Source organism: Anguilla anguilla, chromosome 13 (assembly GCF_013347855.1).
Source record: "Anguilla anguilla isolate fAngAng1 chromosome 13, fAngAng1.pri, whole genome shotgun sequence".
In the NCBI taxonomy this organism is placed as follows: domain Eukaryota; kingdom Metazoa; phylum Chordata; class Actinopteri; order Anguilliformes; family Anguillidae; genus Anguilla; species Anguilla anguilla.
Window position 1 is genome coordinate 32,229,598 of NC_049213.1, and position 20,800 is coordinate 32,250,397.

The following is a 20,800-nucleotide window of genomic DNA, read 5'->3' on the forward strand; positions in this document are numbered from 1 at the left end:
ACAACTGGTTTCTCAGAAAAGGTGGTATCAGCAGTGGTATCAGAGAACCTTGCGTGGATTCGGTTGTTCAGTTGAAGCCAGATTAAATCACTGCCCTGGAATGCTGATGGAGTGGACTGCTCTTACCTGGGAAACCTGCTCAAGCGGGAGCCTCCATGCGTAATTAGCTAGCATTAAACAAAGTGGGAAAGACACTTCTACAGTATGATTACATGCAGCACTGACACACAAAAAGAAACAGGCAGTTGGAGTCACAAAGCTTTATTGTCTTTTCTCCTCATATTCACATTAAGCCATACGAACTTAAATTCGGAATCGTTACATAAAAAATACAGTCGGTACAAAACAGAAAATACATACACTGTCTGTATAAAACAGTATGTACAATATGTACAGGTTTAAATTGCTGTACAACAGCCATTATATCATGGGCTTTGAATAAATACTGCACGTGGGCATGAGACCATTTTGCCAGCCAGTAGTAACGTTTCATGGTGCAACTGGCATACAATATGTGCACAGCCTCAGAAACTACGCCTTGCTTTTCAACTCTTTCTGGATCATGCAGTTCAAAAAATATTCTGGCTCTTGCCCATTGGCACACAATTCTACACAGTTCAGAGTGGTTGTCGAGTTGTCAAAATTCGTACCACACCCACTAACTTCACTCCTACATCAAAAACAATACAGCATTAAACCAAAATAACTGCTGAACATTTTCAAAATGTCCAAGGACAATGGCAGAGAGAGAGAGAAAAAAACCCATCCTCCCTGTGCAGATACAACTCAAGTATACAATTTCCAGGAAAAAGGTATGAAGGATCCATTCATCAGGACACTTGGCACCACAAAAGCAGTCAATATATGTGCACTTTCACCTCAGGCAAATGTTCATTTGGCAACTACAGTAGACACTTGCCAGTCTTGTCTACAAAGATGAAGTGTGATGCTTTGAGCTTTCACTGAGCTTTCCGATTTTAAAGACTACTTGCAGCTACGAGTGAATGCTGAAATCAAAAAGGTGCTTCTCAAAGACTGTTACACATTTCATAAAACTCAATGTAAAAAGTAGAGGAAATCTACAGTATTGTTTACATTCACCATGAGTCACAATTTCTAAACTTCATTAACATATCTACAGTCAAGGATAGCTGATTTCCCACTGGTTTTGTTGCTTGTTAACAGTAAGACTATTCCCACTCACTTTCAAGTTCACTTTGGGATATTTTGACACATTCATGTGTGAACATTTAAACACACGACAGCTAAATGAGCCGGTGGATGTCTACATGCGTATGTTCTGACGGAATGGAATTTTCCCAAATGCATTATGGGGAACTGGAACTACAAGACTGAACTGTCAGGCATAGTGGTTGAATTTCACCAGTTCTTAGGTGTCCTGGTAACTCTTCTCATGTTTGTGAATAGCATCCTTCACTAGTTTCCCTGAGAACATATTACACTCCATACTACATACAAAGAATGCAATGTCATTGGGTATTCTTCATTTTTCTCAATATCCAAGTTGGTCTCTTGCAAGGTCAGTTGAGGATTGCTGCTAAATGATCTGAGAAATGCTGGGTTAAAGCAAATGTTAACATCTGTACGGACATCTGTTGCAATATGCCACTTCTCGCAAGAGTTCACCAAGTGAAGGACTACTGCAAACTGTGGCCTCACTTAAAAGCTGTGACTGCGCATGAAGTTTCTAACTGTTAGCACACGTTCTCATTAAAACTTTGTGATTTATTTTCCTCTCGATGCCCTTCTGTGCTCTTTAATTTAATAATGGGTGCCAACCAGCTCTCTTGCAGTATCAAAGTCTGGAACATGACCGCACGCTTGTACCCAGTCTAACGCAATCACTGCATACATAAATGGCCACCGTGACATTTGGCATTTTTTTCCCAGTCTTAGGTTGACAAATTGGTGTGTTTACAATCTACCGACAGCTCAGTTTTTTTGGCATAATACTCCATACAATAACGCAAAAGTACCAAGACGAAATAACATAAATACAGGGAAAATAAATTAATCTCATAAGAAGGTATTCAAATTCAGTAGTGGCATCCCAAGCTGATTGCTTTAAGAAAACAACACTTCACCCCCAAAAGCCAAAAGCCCTCTGCCCCCAATGATCAAATAATCAGCTGTACATGAGTATGCGTTTATATCAGAAGAGAAAGGGGACCCGGTCCAGGTCCAGGCTGAAGGTTCGGGTGGGACGGGGAACGCTAGCCTGTACCCAGGCAGACGCTACAGGGCAGCCTGCGGGAGAAATACGTACGCTACGCTAACAGTGTCCGAAACGGGAGGACGGCCCCCCCAGGGACCCCCCCCAGTGAGCGGGATGGCGCGGGTCCCGGGCAGGCCTGTCTGCACGCGCTCACACGTTGCTGACCTTGGTGACGGCGGCGGTGGAGATGGTGGCGGCGCTGGACGCCGCCGTTGCCGAGGGACGCTCCCTTCTGACGTACCGGGGCTTTCTCACTACGGACAGACAGACAGACAGAAGAACGGACAGACAGAAAGACAGAAAAAGGGACAGACGGACAGACAGACAGACAGACAAACGGACAGACAGACAGAAAGCAGGAGGCCAGATGAGACCAAAGTGGTTGGATTTAACCCCTTAAATGCTCTGACATTCACACCCTCTCTGGTTAGATGGGGACCAGGAGCAGACAGGACAGCCACACTGAAACTCCTTATGCACTGCAGTCACACTCAGTCTGCCGTTCCCATTTCAAACAGCTTCTGTGCTTCCCTCAGCATACACCTTACGGTACGTTGACACTGACTCCCACAAAGTAAACAGTCCCTGTGTGATGGATGGGGCCCTGTCATTGCTAAATAAGGGAAAAATGAACGACTAATGTATCCACAGACTGCTGTTTGTAGCCAGCACTTCTAGTGTATCTCACCCAATATGTGTAGCCACACATGCAACCTTCCCATATCCACTCCAGGAAAGATGCATTTGGATTAAATTGTGTTCGTGTAAAGCAGTAATTTTGCATTAAATCAATCAGTCAATCTTTATTGTCCCGTTTCGGTTTGGTCTGGTTTGCAGCCAGTGTTCAACACATTTACCAACAACTACTTTAAAATTGACCAGGGCAACCATAAAACAATAAGACAATAATAAAACGTTAAATTAAATAAAAACAATCAAACAATAACTAAATAATAAATCAACAAAATCAGATATGGTCAGAACTGAGGTAAAAGCAGTGCATTAATACACAGTGCTAAGAGCAGTACCAGTGCAGAGAGGGCAGAGAGAGTGGCCATGATGTGCATGAGCTACTTCATACTGAGCCTGTCGATTGCCATAGAGACAACGGAGATCTTGGATCTCTTAGTCCTCCTGACAGGCACCCTAAAATGGCGGCCTGAGGGCAATAGCTCAGACTTCTCCTGCAGGGGCTGGTCAGGGCAGTGTTAAATAGCCTTGGCCTTCCTAAGGACCTGCTCGCAGTAAATGTCCTGGAGCCAGACCTGACTCACCCCCACTATTTTACTAGCCACCTTAACGAGGCCGCCAAGTCTGTTCTCAAACACAACCCATTTAAACAATGTGCATTAGTGTACAGAACATGCCTGCAGCTCATATTTGCCCGATGTTAAAACTGACCGGCCTTCAGTTCAAATAAGAGGTGAAACTAATAACAATAACAAGTAAGGCATTATAAATGCAATTTGTTATATATAAAAGACACCAGCCCAGGTAATTAAGACGGAGAAAAAATGTAGTTAATAAACTGCTCGAAGGGCACTTGGTGTGGTTCCATCAAGCAATGAATCCCTGGAAACGTTTGAATCGCAGCATTTAAAGCTGAGTTAAGGGGTGGTTTGTTCAGCATGGGTTCGGTACAGGATGTCCAATAACTGTTGGACTTGCAATTATAAAATTCTAAATTCACGCCTCTTCATGGAAATCGCAAGTATTGGAGGGCTAGTGTTGTGGCCCCTATCTGCAGTGAGGGAGAAGCGGCTGTTCTGGATCAGAGACTCCGCCCCCCTAAGTGGTGCTGTTCTGGATCAGAGACTCCGCCCCCCTAAGTGGTGCTGTTCTGGATCAGAGACTCCGCCCCTTAAGTGGTGCTGTTCTGGATCAGAGACTCCGCCCCCCTAAGTGGTACTGTGCTGGATCAGAGACTCCGCCCATCCTGAGTGGTGCTGTGCTGGATCAGAGACTCCGCCCCCCCTGAGTGGTGAGTGGTGCAGCTCCCGCCTGCTTCATTCTCAGGCGTATTGCATTTCGCTGCTCGCTGCTGGGGGAAACAATGCTAGCCCTGTGCCCACGGTGACACAAAAGCCGCCTCCCTCCAGTCTCTGCTGAAACCTGCTACAGTCATGATTCACCATTTTGTCCACCTGATCTGAGAACGCGGAGAGCCAGAGTCAAAACTGCTAAACCGCTGGGCTCTTTTCTTCCCAAATAACCCGTTTAGATGCAGAGGAGGGAGCCTCAGCCGTCATTATTAATATACATAGTTATCATTAAAAGCATCAAGTGCACCCCCCCCCCCCCCCCCCCATAAAGTTGAGTATCCAGCTTTACCTGAGGACGTAGGTGTAGGTATCATCACAGCCTTCAGAGAGCATGAATAAAAAACAATGCATTAATCCTACATGCACGACAGAATGGACAGCACATTCAACATCTATCAGAACTGAAGACATTACAATATTTACACTGTTACGTTATTATTAGAGCTGGGACAAGACAATGAAGGCAATTAAGCACTTAAACCAACTTACCGTCTCACTGGGTTGGAAAATGAAGGCTGTAAAAGACACACACACACACACACACACACACACACACACTATAATTATTTACCTGTGTATACATTTCAGACAAATCTCCCCATCTTGTCAAAAAGGCAATTCATGAAAGAAATCCACAACTAAATAAGCCAATCATATGTGAGTACATAATGAGAAGGGGCGGGAACGCCCAGTGAAGCCGGCCCTCCCTGCCTGGACGTCTACCTCATGCACTGTCCTCATCACTGCCACCCCTGGCCTGCTCAGTGGGAATACCTTTGACGAGGTCAAAAGGACACCTTTTCCACCTGCACCGGATTGGACAGCCCGTTTTAAACTACTCTGCCTCAATCTGGATTACCAAAATATATATCTGCATCTTACCAGCCTAAAAAAAGAACCAAACAGACCAAAAGCTGATTTTTAAATCAGGTCTGTGTGAACTTCACTGCACAGTTCTGCTCTTTCACAGTATGGCCAGAATAACGTTGCTTTTCTTTACTTTAATTCTCCTTTGAGTTGCTACGTGCTAACGCCTTTGTCAAGGACTGCATTAAATACAGCCTGCTTGATACGATACTGATCTGCTTCAGTGACATGCTCTGCTCCATACAGTAACTGAGTGACCTGTGAAAAGGCGTACCCTGGATGAGGGCGTCTGGCAGACACAGTTAAATCACACTAACGGTCTGATTGGCTGACTGGAGGAGCTGCCGTACCTTTGTTGCGCCTGTAGAACATTCCGGGGAGGCGGTTGGAGCGCTTGAGGTAGAAGAAGGAGGCGACGGACAGGATGAGGAAGAGGCTCGCCAGCAGCGTTCCCAGCAGGAGGGAGGCGACCACGCCCGGGCCACCTGCTCACGAGCCACCAGAATGAGCTACCGCGACGCGCACGCGCTCAAACCACACAAAGCAGAGCGTGACTTACTGTGACGCGTACGCACACATCACACACACACACGCACACACCACGCACACACATGCGTACGCGCACCACACACACACTCACAAACCACACAAAGCAGAGCGTGACCTACTGTGACGCGTACGCACACACCACACACACACAAGCACACACCACGCACACACATGCGTACACGCACCACACACACACTCACAAACCACACAAAGCAGAACGTGACCTACTGCGACGCGTACATGTACGTACACGCCACACACACACACACACACGTATGCATGCAGGCATCACACACACGCACACGTATGCAAGCATCACACACGTACCACACGCACGCACCACACACACACACTCACACTCACAAACCACCGAAGCAGATCATGACCTACTGCGACACGTAGACACAGACCACACACATGCTCCACCTAATGTGTAATTCATAAGACAAACAGATTGTATCAGTTTTTACTATTACCACACATTCCCGACACTGACAATGCATTGTCAGCATCACTTTCCACACATAAAAGCAACTCAACACCCGCTCAAGACATCACTACGCCCGAAAGTGGAGAGCTTGCTCAATACTCAGGTAGCTTGCTCAGCCGGCTGACTTTGCATTGGTGGAAACTGAATGCTTACTGGCATTGTAGATGAACTTGCAATACCAAAACAACAGGATGTGGCTGCAATTTCTTACCGATTTTGGGCATCACAGTAGTGAACAGGGTTACATTTGTCCTCACAGGAACTGCAGGAAACAGAGAACACGAGAAAATGAGAGATAAACATCTCTAACTGAAGAATCACATACCAATGTAACCGTTCATCTAGAGGAAGACGCACTGTGTGCACTTCCTGCTAACAATACAGACCTGCTTCTACCTTTCCATCAGACAATGGCCCTTGCACAACAATGACAAACCCATACATTCCTATATGAGCAATGTAAGAGAATTATGACATCTAAAAAACGAACAGTTTGCCAACGTCCTTTCCATTCCATGTCTATGTTACAGTCCCTGTATCATGCTATTGCGTGGTGTAGTACAATGGGTAAGGAACTGTTCTTGTAACCACAGGTTCGATTCCCATGTAGGCCACTACATGGGAATCGTTGTACCCTTGAGCAAGGTACTTAACCTGCATTGCTTCAGTATATATCCAGCTGTATAAATGGATGTAAATGCCATGCAGCCTGTAATGTGCTGTGCTGAAGCAGTGGGCCTGGCCTGCCCTCGGGACACACCGACCGTAGCTGCAGCTGGAGAAGTTGTCCGACTCCAGGGGGAGCGTGTCGCAGAGCACGCAGAGAGCCGTGTCGTTGCCCAGGACGCGCAGGAAGCAGCCTGCGGAAACACGCGCAGCGGAGCGGGGCGTCAGCGGCGGGGGGAGAGCGGGCTCGCGGGTGAGCAGAGCAGGTGTGCACGTTTAACAGGGCGGAGGCAGGAGCAGGTGTGCACGTTTAACAGGGTAAATCACTGTGGGTACCTGGCTCACACTGGGTGCTGTTCGCGCAGGTTCCATTCACCACCATGCCATTCTCTGCACAGCAGTCACTGGGGCCTGGGAGCAGCGCCTGCCACGTACACACACACACACACACACACGCACACACAAACACATGCACATACACGCACACATCCACACACACACACACACACACACACGCATACACATACACACACAGTCATAGATGGACAATAAGATTAAATGACTATCTGAAGTACACAATGGGCTTTCTGGTATTTATAATTTAACTGCAGACAAGATGCATCGATCTGCAGACAAGACCGCTTTCTTAACCTCATCATGTCTGAGAGTGCAATCACTATTTGCTACTACATCTGATCACACCTCAAATTAAAAGAGCCAACAAATTTTATAGACGGAGTGTAATGGTAATAGATGAAGTATGAATATAATTTCATAGTTTCTACAAGAATGGCACTGTCATGGAGACCCAATGCTGGGGGGGAGCGGGGGGCGGGGGGTGGGGGGGAGGCCGAAACCTGATTATCCGGCTCCTCTGCGGCCGTTACAGAAACAGGAATTATTGTTCTTTGCATCTGTGTCACAATTCCCCACCACAAGAGGGAAAGAAAGAGGTGAAAACAGGAATGTTGTCACTCCTGCTTGAACAAAGCAGCCCTCTTTTTTTTTAAAAAACCATTCTTATCCAAACTAGAAATTTCCTGGATCCACAGGCCTCTCTCATCACTACAAGTTGAAGGATGCAAAGCCTATGATTCCAGCCACTGACTCTCTTGACTCCGCCCTCCAGCAGCTCAGCTGCGCAGTCGACTTCATGTGGAACGCACGAGTGTCTGACTGCGCAGAGCTCATGACTGAAACCCTCCCTTAAGACTGCTCCATCAGCGGGACACTAAATAAAGGCCTTTGTTGCTCAACTCTTTTCTGTGAAAAAAAAAACGCACGGGGCCACATTCTTCAGGAATTCCCCTGCTTTGAACTGGAGGCGTCTCAGGAAAGACGGAGAGCCTAATTAAGTGCTTGGCGTGAGCTCAAATCAGTCCTGGGATATCCGTCACGTGAGAGAACATTAATGCAATTTAAGGTGGCGAACCGTCAGTGTGGAGACTACCCTGACCTTCGCCTTATAGCAGGAGATACTTCAGCAAAAGGTCACCAATAACAAGTCCTGGAATCGTGCCCCTTTCCAAAGGCAGAAGTTGGAATTTGCAACCCTTAGCAAATGTACTGCAAAAAAAGTGTTCTTGTAGCAAAAGAACAGAGGTGGCCTTCAAATGAATGGTCTCTAAATAATCAGCAACCATTTAAAAGCAACAAAGCCATACTCCAAACTTCAGTCGGGTGCACTACTTTGAAGGAAATTATAAATAAAGGGCAAAAACCTGGGTATGTGACAGCTATACTGTATTTACAATGTATAAAGGCATTTCATTATAAACAAAGCCAACGCCTTGCCTTACTAAAATATCATAACAATCTAGTGCAAAACCGAAGGAGCGCACCCTCTGCTGGCGCCGTCCCGTCATAACAAAAACTCTTATTCCTTTGAACTGAAACCAGAACCAAAATTAAAATAAAAAAAGATTAATAACGTCAAGAAACTGGCTAATTAATATGAACACGCAACAAGAAATACTTAAAATCAGTGTGTGATATGAAAAGATTTGTACTGTTGAGGAAGTAACAGTATAAGCTAGTTACCTTGATTACTGAAGTTTCACAAAAAACTTGAAGCGCTGTTGCTGCCAAGAGGATGAAGACTGACAGAGCCATAACCACCCCAACCAGCCCTACGAGTAATGAACATTTAGTGACAACGTCAGAATCATACATTACTTAGAACACTTTACAATCCGGTATGTAGACATTTTTGTTTTGTTTTTTAACTTGAGGAAATGTGTCCAACATGGGTAACACTGGCAAGTTAGCCTGCCTTATAGACTATTCTATATTTCATCTAGAAGGGTAGCAAGGAAACATTATTTCAGGCAGAATAGATATGGCCTCCCTGTACAATAGGTGGTGAGCCCATTTATACGCACATAATGAAGACAACGCTCAACGTTACCCCAGTGTTTGGCAGCATGTGCTCACAAACGTTTGCTTGATGCCCTTCCATAAGTTACATATATCAAGTTAGTGTACAGACAATATACGTTAGATCAGTCCAAAGGCAGAGACTGGCTACGGTGTGGGTACAAATTGCGAAATATCTGGCTAGCAAGCTATAGCCTAACTAACGAGCCGCATTGATTTGTTCTTTGATAACGAACATTAGTAGATGTACAGTAAAACAAAGCTTAACTGAGCTTTGTTTGAAAAACGTATCCGATGCCTAGGGTATGCATATTTGCAGGTATACATAAACTTAATAATTAGCTTGTTTGATAAAATGTCTCACGATACCTTATTAACGCCATATATAACTACGTGTAAAACTCGGCAACCATGTAAACATCTATCAAAAGCTAACTGACTAGCTAGCTAAAAACGAGTGAAAACCTAGCTCAGCTAGCTGCCGGTACACTGGCTATCTAGCGGTAGCTAGCCAGCGTTACCACAACAGCTCTGACCAACGTGCGAATCATAGGCAAGTCGAAAACTAAATACGGTGGTTTTAATTTCTGAACAATACCACTGTATAACGACATTTCGGAAGGTAACAATAGATTGGTGTATTGTTATCAAGTTTAGCAAATCAAAGACACACCCGCCCTACCTTAGAACACCATAAGGAAGTGAACTCCAGGCATCAAACAGTTGACTGCCAGCACATTTGCAACAAAAACGCCAGGCCTACGCGGTTGCTAGGATACATTGAGCCCCACTGTAAAGGGGGTGTGTTCAAGAAGCAAAGCACAGCTATTCCTACCCGTGTGTTTACGGCCAAAGTACGTATTTTCATATAAAATTACATGGTTTATTTGTCAACGTTTAACCTCGCATCGTGAAAAATGAACGTAATAACAATATTCATTTAACAAAACTTTGACCGCAACATAGACAGATTAAATGTGTTTTTTGATCAAAATTGTTTGCAAACAAACTAGATGGGCTTGGTGTGCTAACTAGTTTGCGATGGCCTTGTACTTGGAATCGTCAGTAAGCAAACTGCTACACTGTTCTTCTGTGTCTCTAATGGTTTAGTGTTATTAGTAAAGTACTTGTTGAACTGTTGCCTACTTGGACCTAATTTGGCGTTGTTGTGACATTTATTGCAAAAATACGAGCAGACTTCTTTTGCTTTGGTCCAGTAAATTATATCTGACTGTATTTGTATGATCTGTATGTATTTGTATGATCTTAATGACTCAATATGTAATTGTACTTTATTTAACCTAAGACTTTAATCTAAGGATGATTTGGGGACCATCATTAGATTTATTTTTTCACACAGGGTGTATTACAAAGTAAAGGCCCTTCATGTAAACACAGAAATCCAATCAAAACTGAGAGAAAGCGCTTTTGAATTCAATTTCAAATGTTCTTCCAGGTGTTAGACCTTTACTGTGTGACAATGGCCTGTAATCACCACCACCACCAATAAGTGAATAATATAATACTGCATTATAATATTATAATTATAATATTATTGTCAATGCAGTGTAGGGAAGAGCAATAATTATGTACTAATTTGCTTTTATTTTTCTAATGACATAATATTTCTGAAGACCAAATATAAATGGGTAAAAAGCAGTATGTTTTTCATCTACCCACCATAAACCCCATGTCTAAGAGGATCTACCCTGGGCTTTTGAATGGCCAGAGGCCATCCACCATATAAGCAACTTATATTGGTTGGCCAGCACAGGCCCAAAAATATAAAACTAGCCCTCCCAAGGTTGTGTTCCTGCAATTCAATCTGAACATATTTATTTTCTATTTCAGCTTATGTAGAAGCACAAGACAAGATGTGTAACATGGTATAGCAGTTATAATTAGGTGTGAAGGGCATGAATAACATAATGTCGATTTTATGTCGTCTTTTATTTTTTTAGTGTAAGATTCTAATAGGGATACAGTATCAGTACTTCTGTTAGATAATCATTTGGTGTTTACACGTTTGCAATCAACTGTGGTTTTTTTCCCCCATTAAAAACAGCTGGCCTATTCCAGTCCATTGTTGATTACTGTCTAAAACACTATCAAATAAAGACATTAGGTTTATTTTAAGACTTCACAATATAGTGAAATGGCAAAATGTTAACAAGTAATGCGTTTTATATTCTGTGTGGTTTGATCTTAGTTTCTGTGCTCCTGTTTCCTTTGCAACTCAGGATTGCAATGATTGAAGTCTGGCCCCTAGGGGGAGCTGTCGCTGTTTGAACTGTTTCATACCCGCAGAGAGGCACTGTGAAGACAGGTACAACCTTGAAAATCTTCTCCTCTTCTCTTTTCTTGAAAATCTTTCATTTTCATGTGTATTTATGTTTGTTCGGGCCTGTTTTAGGCTCATTAAGCACTTTTTGTCTTTCCCACCTACTAACAATATGTCTAGTTTTTGGACTGAGTCTGAACTGGTTGTATAATTAGAATCTGTTTCAGAAAATCAATAGCATCACTGGTCCAGGATGAAAATAGCTGTACCTTCATCTGCACACTTAGGGTTGTCCTTAGAGCAGCAGCTTCTTTCTGGTGGCCATGAAATGCTGAAAGTGGTTCAAATTTTAACAAAAAACAAATGTCTAACCTGCATTTTGTTTGCTCTATCCCTACCGGTATGCGTTCTGCTACTCAAGTGAAGGACATCAGACAGCAACTGAAATATATTTGGGCCCTTACTATGTATTTTATAAACATTGACCTAAATAAAGAATTGAAATGTGCGTGCACGCACATGGGCTATGCATCAAAAATGCAGCTGTACAAAATGCATAAAAATATTGTATTAATAACAAGGATGCAAAACATCCTTGTACTGAAAGCGGTGTTGGGCGAACGTTGTTATTGTTAGTTTATTGGCCCTGGTGCTCGGAATGGCCCGTGAAGAAACAGCTCCTGTTTTTCTCCCCGTCTCCCCCGAGCCTCGTAGAGATGCTCCGTTGCCAGGGCGGGGGCCTCTCTGATGCAATGTTTCCCAGCTCCAGTCACCCCCCCTCCCCCCTCCCGCGCCCAATCCGTTTCATACCCGCAGAGAGGCGTGGTCACAAGGCTCTCCCGTCATCGGCCCCCCAGTTTCAAGGTGAAAAAGGTTTAATCAAAGGTTTAATTACCCTACACATCCATCGCTGTCAGAAATAAAGGTGCAGTGGAGGTACATTTTTGTTCTTTAAGGAACAAATTTACCCAAATGTACTCTGAAAGTTCAATAATGTTCTATCTGGGTGCTCATAAGTACCATTTACTCGCAAAAATGTACAAATGAATTATGTATTGCTGGCTAGGTGTGCAGTATTATATACCTATAGGGCACCACCCCAGTGACAAAGCGTTTGTACCATTTATAGGCACTTTTTCATACCTGTTTTTCCTGACAGTGGTACAGTCTGTTTTTCCAAACAACCAATCATAGGGCCTAAAAGTCTACTTTACTTGCGGTTTTAATACCTGGAATGCATTGTAAGATATTAACAGTCTCTGAAGTTCAAAAAATAAATGCCATTTGTAAGAAGACTTGAAGGACCGTAGCTCAAAAGGTGAATAGGCCAAATCTGTTTAACAAGTAAATGTTTGAGTAAATGTTCTTTTGTTTCAACACTATAGAAGCAAGTTGAAGCTCTGCATTCAAAAAGCCTTTACATTTCTTTGTCACCCATTTTCATCCTTTGAGCTTTATTTGAAGTATAATTTGGAATATAAATGAAGGTTTCGAGACGCATACAAACAACTATGACCCATATTTAGTCTGACTGCATTGTGGTTTGTCCTTATATTGGGTAATGCATTTTAGTTCTGGTCTTTTGGTCTTTCTTTGATAATATGGTGTATGTCTCTGATACAAATGATAACTACATGTGCAATGACAGAAATAATGCGCAAAATACAGTACTGGTTAGACCGAATGTGAAAGTCCCCCAAGGTATGCGTAACATCATTTATTACGTAAGCTGCCAATGCACGTCCCATTAAGAATGATGCCGAAATCACCCGAGCAATGTAAACGCACAACAGACGGCCATTTTGAATAGCCACTCCCTGCTTCACCGGTCTGCCTGCTGAGAGATGATGTTAAAAGAAAAGGAGGGATTTTGAAAGCCGATGAACAGATTTTTACTTCGCCGGCTCTCCTCCACTGCAGTGCTGAAATGTAGTCGTGACCCCTTTGTTCCCCGAACCATCTGTTAACCTGTTCATCTACAGATGGCCCTAATTAACGGGGTCCCCCCTAATAATCACCTGGTTAATTAACCCTTTGAGGGGCAGGGATAATCCGGGGGGGTTGTGTTTTTTTACGAGGGGTGATGCTGGCTGCAGCTCTGCCCTCAGTGCTGAAACCATGAGAGCAGAACGTTTGTGTGTGTGTGTGTGTGTGTGTGTGTGTGTGTGCGTTTGTGTGCGTGCATGTGTGTGCGTGCGTGTGTGCGTGTGTGTGTGAGTGTTTTTTTCTCTCTGAAATATTCAGAACTTTTTTTTTAAAGGCAACAACTTTATCTGTAAAATGTGAGCAAAAATGTAGCCACAGTGCAGTAATTTTCTTTTCCAATGCTCCTTGGATTATAGGCTAGTGGTATCATCCATGCTCCACATTCAAGTCTGAATAACAGCAGACCATGCTTGCCTCTGTGCTTTAATGCATCACACAGCTTGCAATTAAAATCTCAGTCTGGCTTCTTGAGGGGGGGGGGGGGTATGAAAAAACATGAAAATATTATGAGGCTGAAATACCCAAGGCACTCTTTTTTTTGTATTCAAGTGATTAGATTACAAAGCTTTTTCTGGTTTGACGGACCTATAGAAAAAAAAAAAGAAACGCATTGAACCAGCTTGCTTATGGTTTGAGTCTCAAAGTGCCTTCATTGGGGTATATTTGGCTATGTGTATTTATCTGGCTTCATAAGAAAAAGCAGGAAGTCAGCTGGAGGGTGGTGTAATTGTCTTGTTGTGGCTGTTTGATGTGGGACAGGTGGGGTCTCCCATCTCCCAGGTGTGTTAATGGTGTAAGGATGCACATGCCGTCTACCTATCCAGGTGTGGCTGGTTCTGCAGGTACCACTGAGCCCCGCGAATCCTTCGTTTCGCCCCCCCCCCCCCACCCCACCCCCCCGTTACACTGGAGACACATGCTGGTTGCCAAGCAGCTTACACACCTCATCAAATGTGTACGACTGTGTAAAGATGAATCCTGTCACACACGCGTGGCAGACGTGTGGCAGACGTTCATAGTAGAACGCACACAGAGAGCCTGCAGTGCTCTCACAGTCCAGTGCTTGTTAAGACTTCACGCATTTACATGCAAAGGAGCTCAAATGCGTGCACACACAGGCACGCGCGGGCACTCTCCCATCCTGTGCCTCACTGTGATTTACATGGGATGCAAATGTTAACCGACTTTGTTGTAGAGGGCAGTAGAAACTGGGGCACAGCAAAATATGGGTTAGGGGCGGGGGGGCATTTGCAATTTGTGCACTGGGGGAAAGGAATAAAGTATTTTCTGAGTCGGGGCATTGCAAGGGTGCGAGGGCTTCTGTGCTGCTCGCACTTTACGGGTGGCACACTGGTTACTTGAGCCTTTTGATTGGTGATTTCAAACTGTGGAGAAAGGGGTGGGGGAGGGGGGTGTTGTTTCAAAGTATTCTATTTCCATGTACTTGCAATGATGAAAAAAATGATTGTCTGTTAACTGTTAAATTAACTTTTATAAATGTTACAAATGGTGCAGACCAAAATACAAAACAGACAGTCTATAGCTATATATACAGCTATAGCTATTATCCCCGTCCTCATTCTCAAGCCCAGGTATTGTGCCGGTGGTCTTCTTGGAAGGACTTTTAGTCCTTGAGTTGAGTTTATAAGACGTCTCTGGACAGGGATTTTTCAGTCTTTTTTAATTGTTTTTTTTTTATTTAAACAAAACCGTGGCAACGCGGCGATCCTGTGATGTTAATGACAGAGAGCGGGTCCCGGCGTTGAGCCCCTGCTCCTGATACCTGGCTGGCTGGTGCCGGGCCCACCGGGGGGAGCGCCTCTCTCGCCTTTGATGTTCGCTCCTCGGCGCACGCTCTGTCTTTGCCCCGGGACACCCCCCCCCCCCCCCCCGAACCCCCCCGACCCCCCCGAGGCCTGGCCCCCCAGATGAATGGAGCTAAAACCTCACACAGTCAGCAGCTGCAGCCTTTGAACAGGCAGACAAAGGCCCAAATTTATAGGCCTCCTTTCATCTGTGTATTCGATACCCGCGTCTCACACGTTACGAGACCCCGGCTACTATCAGACAGGTCTGTGGACGGTCCGTTAAAATTAAAATTAAACCTGTGTCCCCCGCTCGGAAAGGAATATTCTGCGCTTGTGTTCATAAACATGTCCGCCACCTTAAAATGAGCTAAATTCTGTTCTTCACATGATCTCATAATCTAATCATTACTGCAAAAGGGCAATGAAAATGAATCTGAGCATTAAAAATATGCACAAACTACCTAAAATTAAATTTTATTTGTATAGTGCGGTTTACAGAGACACTGTTATTGAAAGAAGAAATCTGAGAAAATAGACGAGACTGAGCTTGAATTGCTGAAAATCCAGCCAGTGCTTTGAAAACAAAATGGATTAAGGATGAAATATTCTGGACAGCACTGGAAAAATACTGCATTTTATCATGCAGTGTAATAATTTATCATTCAGCTGAAGTAAGAGACAGGACAGCTGTTTGAATTCTGAATATGACCCGAAGAGGAAGGAGAAGCCCGTTATGTATGGAGTTGTGTTGTGAGAACTGTCCAGCTGCAGGTTCTCGAGTGAATTAAAACTGAAACACTGTACAGCTGTTGCTGACCAGAGCACGCCTGGATGTTTGGCAGGGCTGTTGTCTGTACGCCATTTCAAACGAAGGTGCAAGTGTCCACTACATGCTAGAATGCTTTCAAGTAACCGATTGTATATGTGGTGCATATACATATTCTTATTACTGTCTGATCTCTTGCCCTCACTAATACACGATGCTGCTTTTAAAAAAGGAAGTCAAGAAGTTTTACCCAACTGCTGTGAATTCATGTTAAGGTCTTTAAGTGCAGGGCCTCCCTGTCTCACCTGTAATTCATTATCATTGACCCCTTAAAAAAAATAACAAAATCTAATCAGTAAATTAGAACCTAAAAATAGTATTTTGGGGGAGGGAGGCAGGGAAGTGTGTGAAACGCTCTCAGGGATGAAGTGTGATTGGACGTTCGGAGCGTCCGACTTCCTCCAGTTGCGAATTCTTCGGGGCAGGATTCCCGCTCTGTACCAGGCGAAGGTTTCCACCAGGCCGTTCTTGCGTAACTCCCAGTGATAACGGCAGCACATTCCTCTGCCCAGGCATCACAGCCTCCCGACATCCCTCCGACATGCCTTCACTCCCTCCGCAACTCTGGATTAAGATCACCTTCTGACAGGAAACCGCTATTTTATTAAAGAAAGGCACCGCCGACCCATTGTTTGCTTAGTGCTTCGTACAAGTTCAGAAGTCGAGGAGGTTTTAGAAGAGCATCAAGAATGTGTTTTGTTTGTATTTTGTTTTTATCTCTTTATTTCTGTAGAAAGAGTGTCGGTCAGTTCCTGTGCCCGTGGCGCCGGTCACGTTCCCCCGGGCGGTCTTGTGAAGGAGCGTGTACACAAGGTAGGTCATGTCAGGTTAAAGGAAAAGGGCTTTTGTCTGTGAGGCAACCACATGCAAAGCTCTCTGCGTGTTACTGCAGTGTTCACACTTGTTTTCCCTGTGATAATTGCGCTAAGCTTGATGAATGATTTTGAGATCATAGCAATTATGAAATATTAGTAACTATTAGCCCTTCTTGGGCTGTGTTGTACCCTGAATTATTTTCAGTAATAATACACCATGCCACTAATCATTTCTCAGAACTGTTGTGGGGATGATTTACACACCCTGACTTCTGACATCTTGTGCCACTATCACCCTGCTAACTGCCTACCGTGTCATAAGCCAGAACAGGTTGTTGCACAAAGGCAGATAACATCTGCTATGACGTTTCCTTTTGTATTTTTTTTTTTTTTTACTACCCCACTGCTTCCTCTTGCCTTTTGTACTTTCGCATATGGATCTTAATGGTTGATAATTGGGCGGGAAAAGGCTTATGGGAGGTTTTGGGTCTGGCTCTGCATGGGTATGATTACATGGGCACTGGGAACTGGTGAAATTCTCCAGAATTATTTCTGCATTGAAATCATTTTTTTGTCTTGTTGTTGCTATGGCAGCGTAACTACCGGTGCCACACTGCGTCAGGCGGTTTTTGTGTTTTTGCCAGTCTGTTGTGTGGGCGTACTGGGCGAGCTGATTGCAGACTTGATACAGGTTTTTCAGGTCAAAGGCAGATATAGGGTAAAGCTCTAACCCTCGAACCCTGGCATATCCTTCAGATAGTAGGCATTTAAAAAGCATGTGTTCCTCAACTTAAGGACCACAGTTTACAGGTTGTTTACGCTACTGTGAATCCCTAAAGGACATCCTACTAAAACATTACAGCAGACAACGGGCAGAGATCATAACACAGCGCTAAAATTGAATCACGGAAATACACAGATTAGAAGCGCAAGGGAAGAGTGTTTGTTTTATAAAAAAAGATTGTTGCTGTACATGCAGAACAGAACTGGACGCAGTAGCCGTGTTGAGCTGATGTCTTCCCTGAAGCTCCTTTTGGTGGTGTCTATTGTGCTCAGCTGCCAGATGCGCTATGACTAGATGTGGCGAGGGGGGTGAGGGGTGGGGGGGTGGGGGGTAGGGGGGTGGCGGGTGGGGGTGAGCGGGTTCACGTAATCCTGCCCTGCCTAAACGGAAAGACGCCCTTGTTGACACGGCGACGCCCGGTGATGTGTGTGCGAAGCAGTAAAATGCCGAGCGGGGTATTCTCTCCCGCGTCACAAACATCCGTGAATGTCAGAGCGTGACCTCGTTCTGGTCGTGGTCGTCAGCGCGAGGCCCCCCCGGGTTCACGGCGTACCCTTAAACGGTCCGCTATATACCTGTCGGTTTGCACCCGGCGCACCAGCGTTCCCCGGTGACACATGGGATTATACAAACTGATTCAAATTAAGGGATTTCATTGCCATCTGGCACCTTGTGATCGACGGGGGTCACCTGGAGAGAGGAAGCTTGCATGCATTCCCCCCCTCCCCCCAGAGAAATCCGATCTAATCCCATATTTCCTGCAGCTGTTGGTGTAATGGTCAACTGGCCGGAGTCTGAGTCATCTTTCGCTGAAATTTACTCTGGATAATCTGAGCAAAGTGATAATCGAGCTGGACTTGTGGGTGGTGTGCTATATATAGACCATTAGAAGGAAATGTATCACAAGATACAAGAGAGAAAAACATAATTAAATCCAGTGTATGAACATTATACTTTAACGCCACTGGTCACCATTTTCACCATTTATTCAGCTCTTTTAACGGACGGATGGAAGTGGCATTTTGAACTCGATATCGTAACGCATTATTAAGGGAGAAACTCGAGAGCTGACAGACTCAGCCCTTCTCCATCTCCAGTGAGGCTTCTCATTGTTTACCCAGCGGGAAGATATGGCTGCTCCCTCATCCCGACCTCTGACCCCTCGCCCACTTCCTCCTCCGCTCGCTCATTCACACCACTCTGGTCCTGCCCTCTTCCTCCTTCCGCTCCCTTGTGTATCTCACCCGTTAGTTAAAAAATGTCAACAGAGCTCACACACACACAGAAGCCGCTTTCCTGTGATAAAGTGAGGCGGAATTACGCGGGGAGGCTGCCGTTGGATGTGCGGAGGACTCTGGTGGGAGGGGGGGGGGGGGAGTAGAGGGCTTGTGTGGCCCCTTGGACGGGCCGTTTCGTGGGCTCTGGTGTTGAACCTACACCAAGGCTTCGGCCTTCGCTCGGCTCCCTTGTGCGTCACGGTGATGCGCCCTTCCACACGAGCTGCCGTCGGAGGGAGGGACACTGCCGCCTCCTATTTATAGACGTAGGTGTGTGTTTGCGCATCCTGAATTAGGTCAACCGTTGTCCTGACCTTTTGACTTACGCGTAAATTCAAAGGGGAAAATGCTTAACATTTTTGTGCAGCCACAGATTTTTTTTTTTGGTTGTTCTCTTTAGTTTTTGTTCGTAAGGCTTCAGGGAAATACAAATCTTAACAGGTTATGATTTTTTTTTTAAAAAAGCTTTGAAAGTTAAGGCCACTGAATCTAAAGCAAACATTTTTCAGAGAAACTAGTTTTAAGCCAGTCTGAACCGTCATCGGCACCCACGTTGTTGCAACTGGTTTGCAAGGAGGAGAGGGTAAACGAGGTGAGTCCCTTCCCCCTGTGCCCCCTCCTCTGAACCTCCTCCGGCAGTTAAACCAGAAAAGCCAGTTTTCGCTGCCGTGACACGTGGAGGAAAACTTCCACTTCCACTGCTGCTCCAGGCTCAGATACCAGCGCCCTTGATGATGTCATTCCCCAAATATTCTGGGAGAAAAAAAAAGAGAAAATCCCTGTAGATTGCCGGGCATGTTTGGAATACATCCGAGTGACACTGACATGGGAGAAATGATTTTAAAATGTACGGCGCACGAGTGGGTGGGTTTGTGGGGTGTCCCTGCAGAAAATGGGTTCTGAGTGTAGAAAAGGCAGATCAGTTTTATTTGTATTTGTGGTATATACGTATTCCATTATTGTGCTTCTAGAATGTAAGAGATTGTATTATTTGAGTCATCCATGTGTAGTGTGGTTGTGCTGGCTGAAAGGATGCAGTACAGCGCATAGGAACATTTCCATGGAATCTGGGAGACCATTCCATTGTTTTGCTTCTAGAATGTAAGAAATTCTATCACTTGAGTCATCCATGCGCACTGTGTTTTTGTTGGGCGAGAAGATACAGTGCAGCAGATAGGAACATTTCCATGGACTTTGGGAGAACATTCCTCAGAACTGTCTGTATTGTAAGTGACTACGGAACTATCGTCCACACGGTATCTACACACTCTTCAATGGAAGGGTTAGTTTCCCCGTAAATCATTTTTAATTGGAACCTAAATATCTGCGCTTAACATGAGTCATGTGAGAGGGTAGGGAGGACCCGACAGCCGGCCAATCAGCCCTTTCCAGAACATATTTCAGTTGTGAAATTTTGGGAGTTGCCCTGCTCCATCTCAGCTTCAAAAAAACCACCTGAAAACTCACAGCTTCATGTGTCATACCTCATTCGCTGGCATTGAAAGCAGTGCTCAGTTAAATAGTTTACTGATAACTAATAATTTTAGAACAAGGTCATTGTGTCAGAACCTTGACTGTAACTAAGGAAAACTCCATTACCTTCTCATTCCTTAAAAGCCAAAATATAATGGGTTTTTGAAATTTAATGGGCTATTCATTCTGACTTCAAACTTGCTACGGCCTTGCCACAGGCTAAGGACTGAAGTTATCATGTGTATGCTATATTGTTCCTTAATTTTGTGACTGCCATGCGTGTGATGTGTAAAATTAGGAAAATGTACCTTATTGAACCTGTGT

General features: G+C 44.6%; 1 protein-coding gene and 1 long non-coding RNA gene across 3 annotated transcripts; one reads left to right on the plus strand and one right to left on the minus strand.

The window, feature by feature from the left end:
- Positions 1-245: 245 nt before the first annotated feature.
- c13h1orf159 (chromosome 13 C1orf159 homolog) lies at positions 246-10,016 on the minus strand. Of its 2 annotated transcripts, XM_035389411.1 has the most exons (9): positions 9,909-10,016; positions 8,891-8,979; positions 7,187-7,274; positions 6,949-7,044; positions 6,396-6,446; positions 5,496-5,630; positions 4,768-4,793; positions 4,568-4,598; positions 246-2,490 (listed from the first exon to the last, which is right to left on the minus strand). In XM_035389411.1, exons 2-9 carry the CDS (start codon positions 8,960-8,962, stop codon positions 2,387-2,389), a joined length of 603 nt encoding a protein of 200 aa, XP_035245302.1. In that variant the 5' UTR covers positions 8,963-8,979; positions 9,909-10,016; the 3' UTR covers positions 246-2,386. The 2 variants fall into 2 exon arrangements, with proteins under 2 accessions (XP_035245302.1, XP_035245303.1); XM_035389412.1 differs by lacking the exon at positions 6,949-7,044.
- A 15-nt stretch (positions 10,017-10,031) lies between these two features.
- LOC118211871 lies at positions 10,032-16,934 on the plus strand. The gene is made up of 3 exons (XR_004762097.1): positions 10,032-10,080; positions 11,467-11,552; positions 16,861-16,934. It is a non-coding gene; the product is annotated as an uncharacterized LOC118211871 (long non-coding RNA).
- The last annotated feature ends 3,866 nt before the right edge of the window (positions 16,935-20,800 follow it).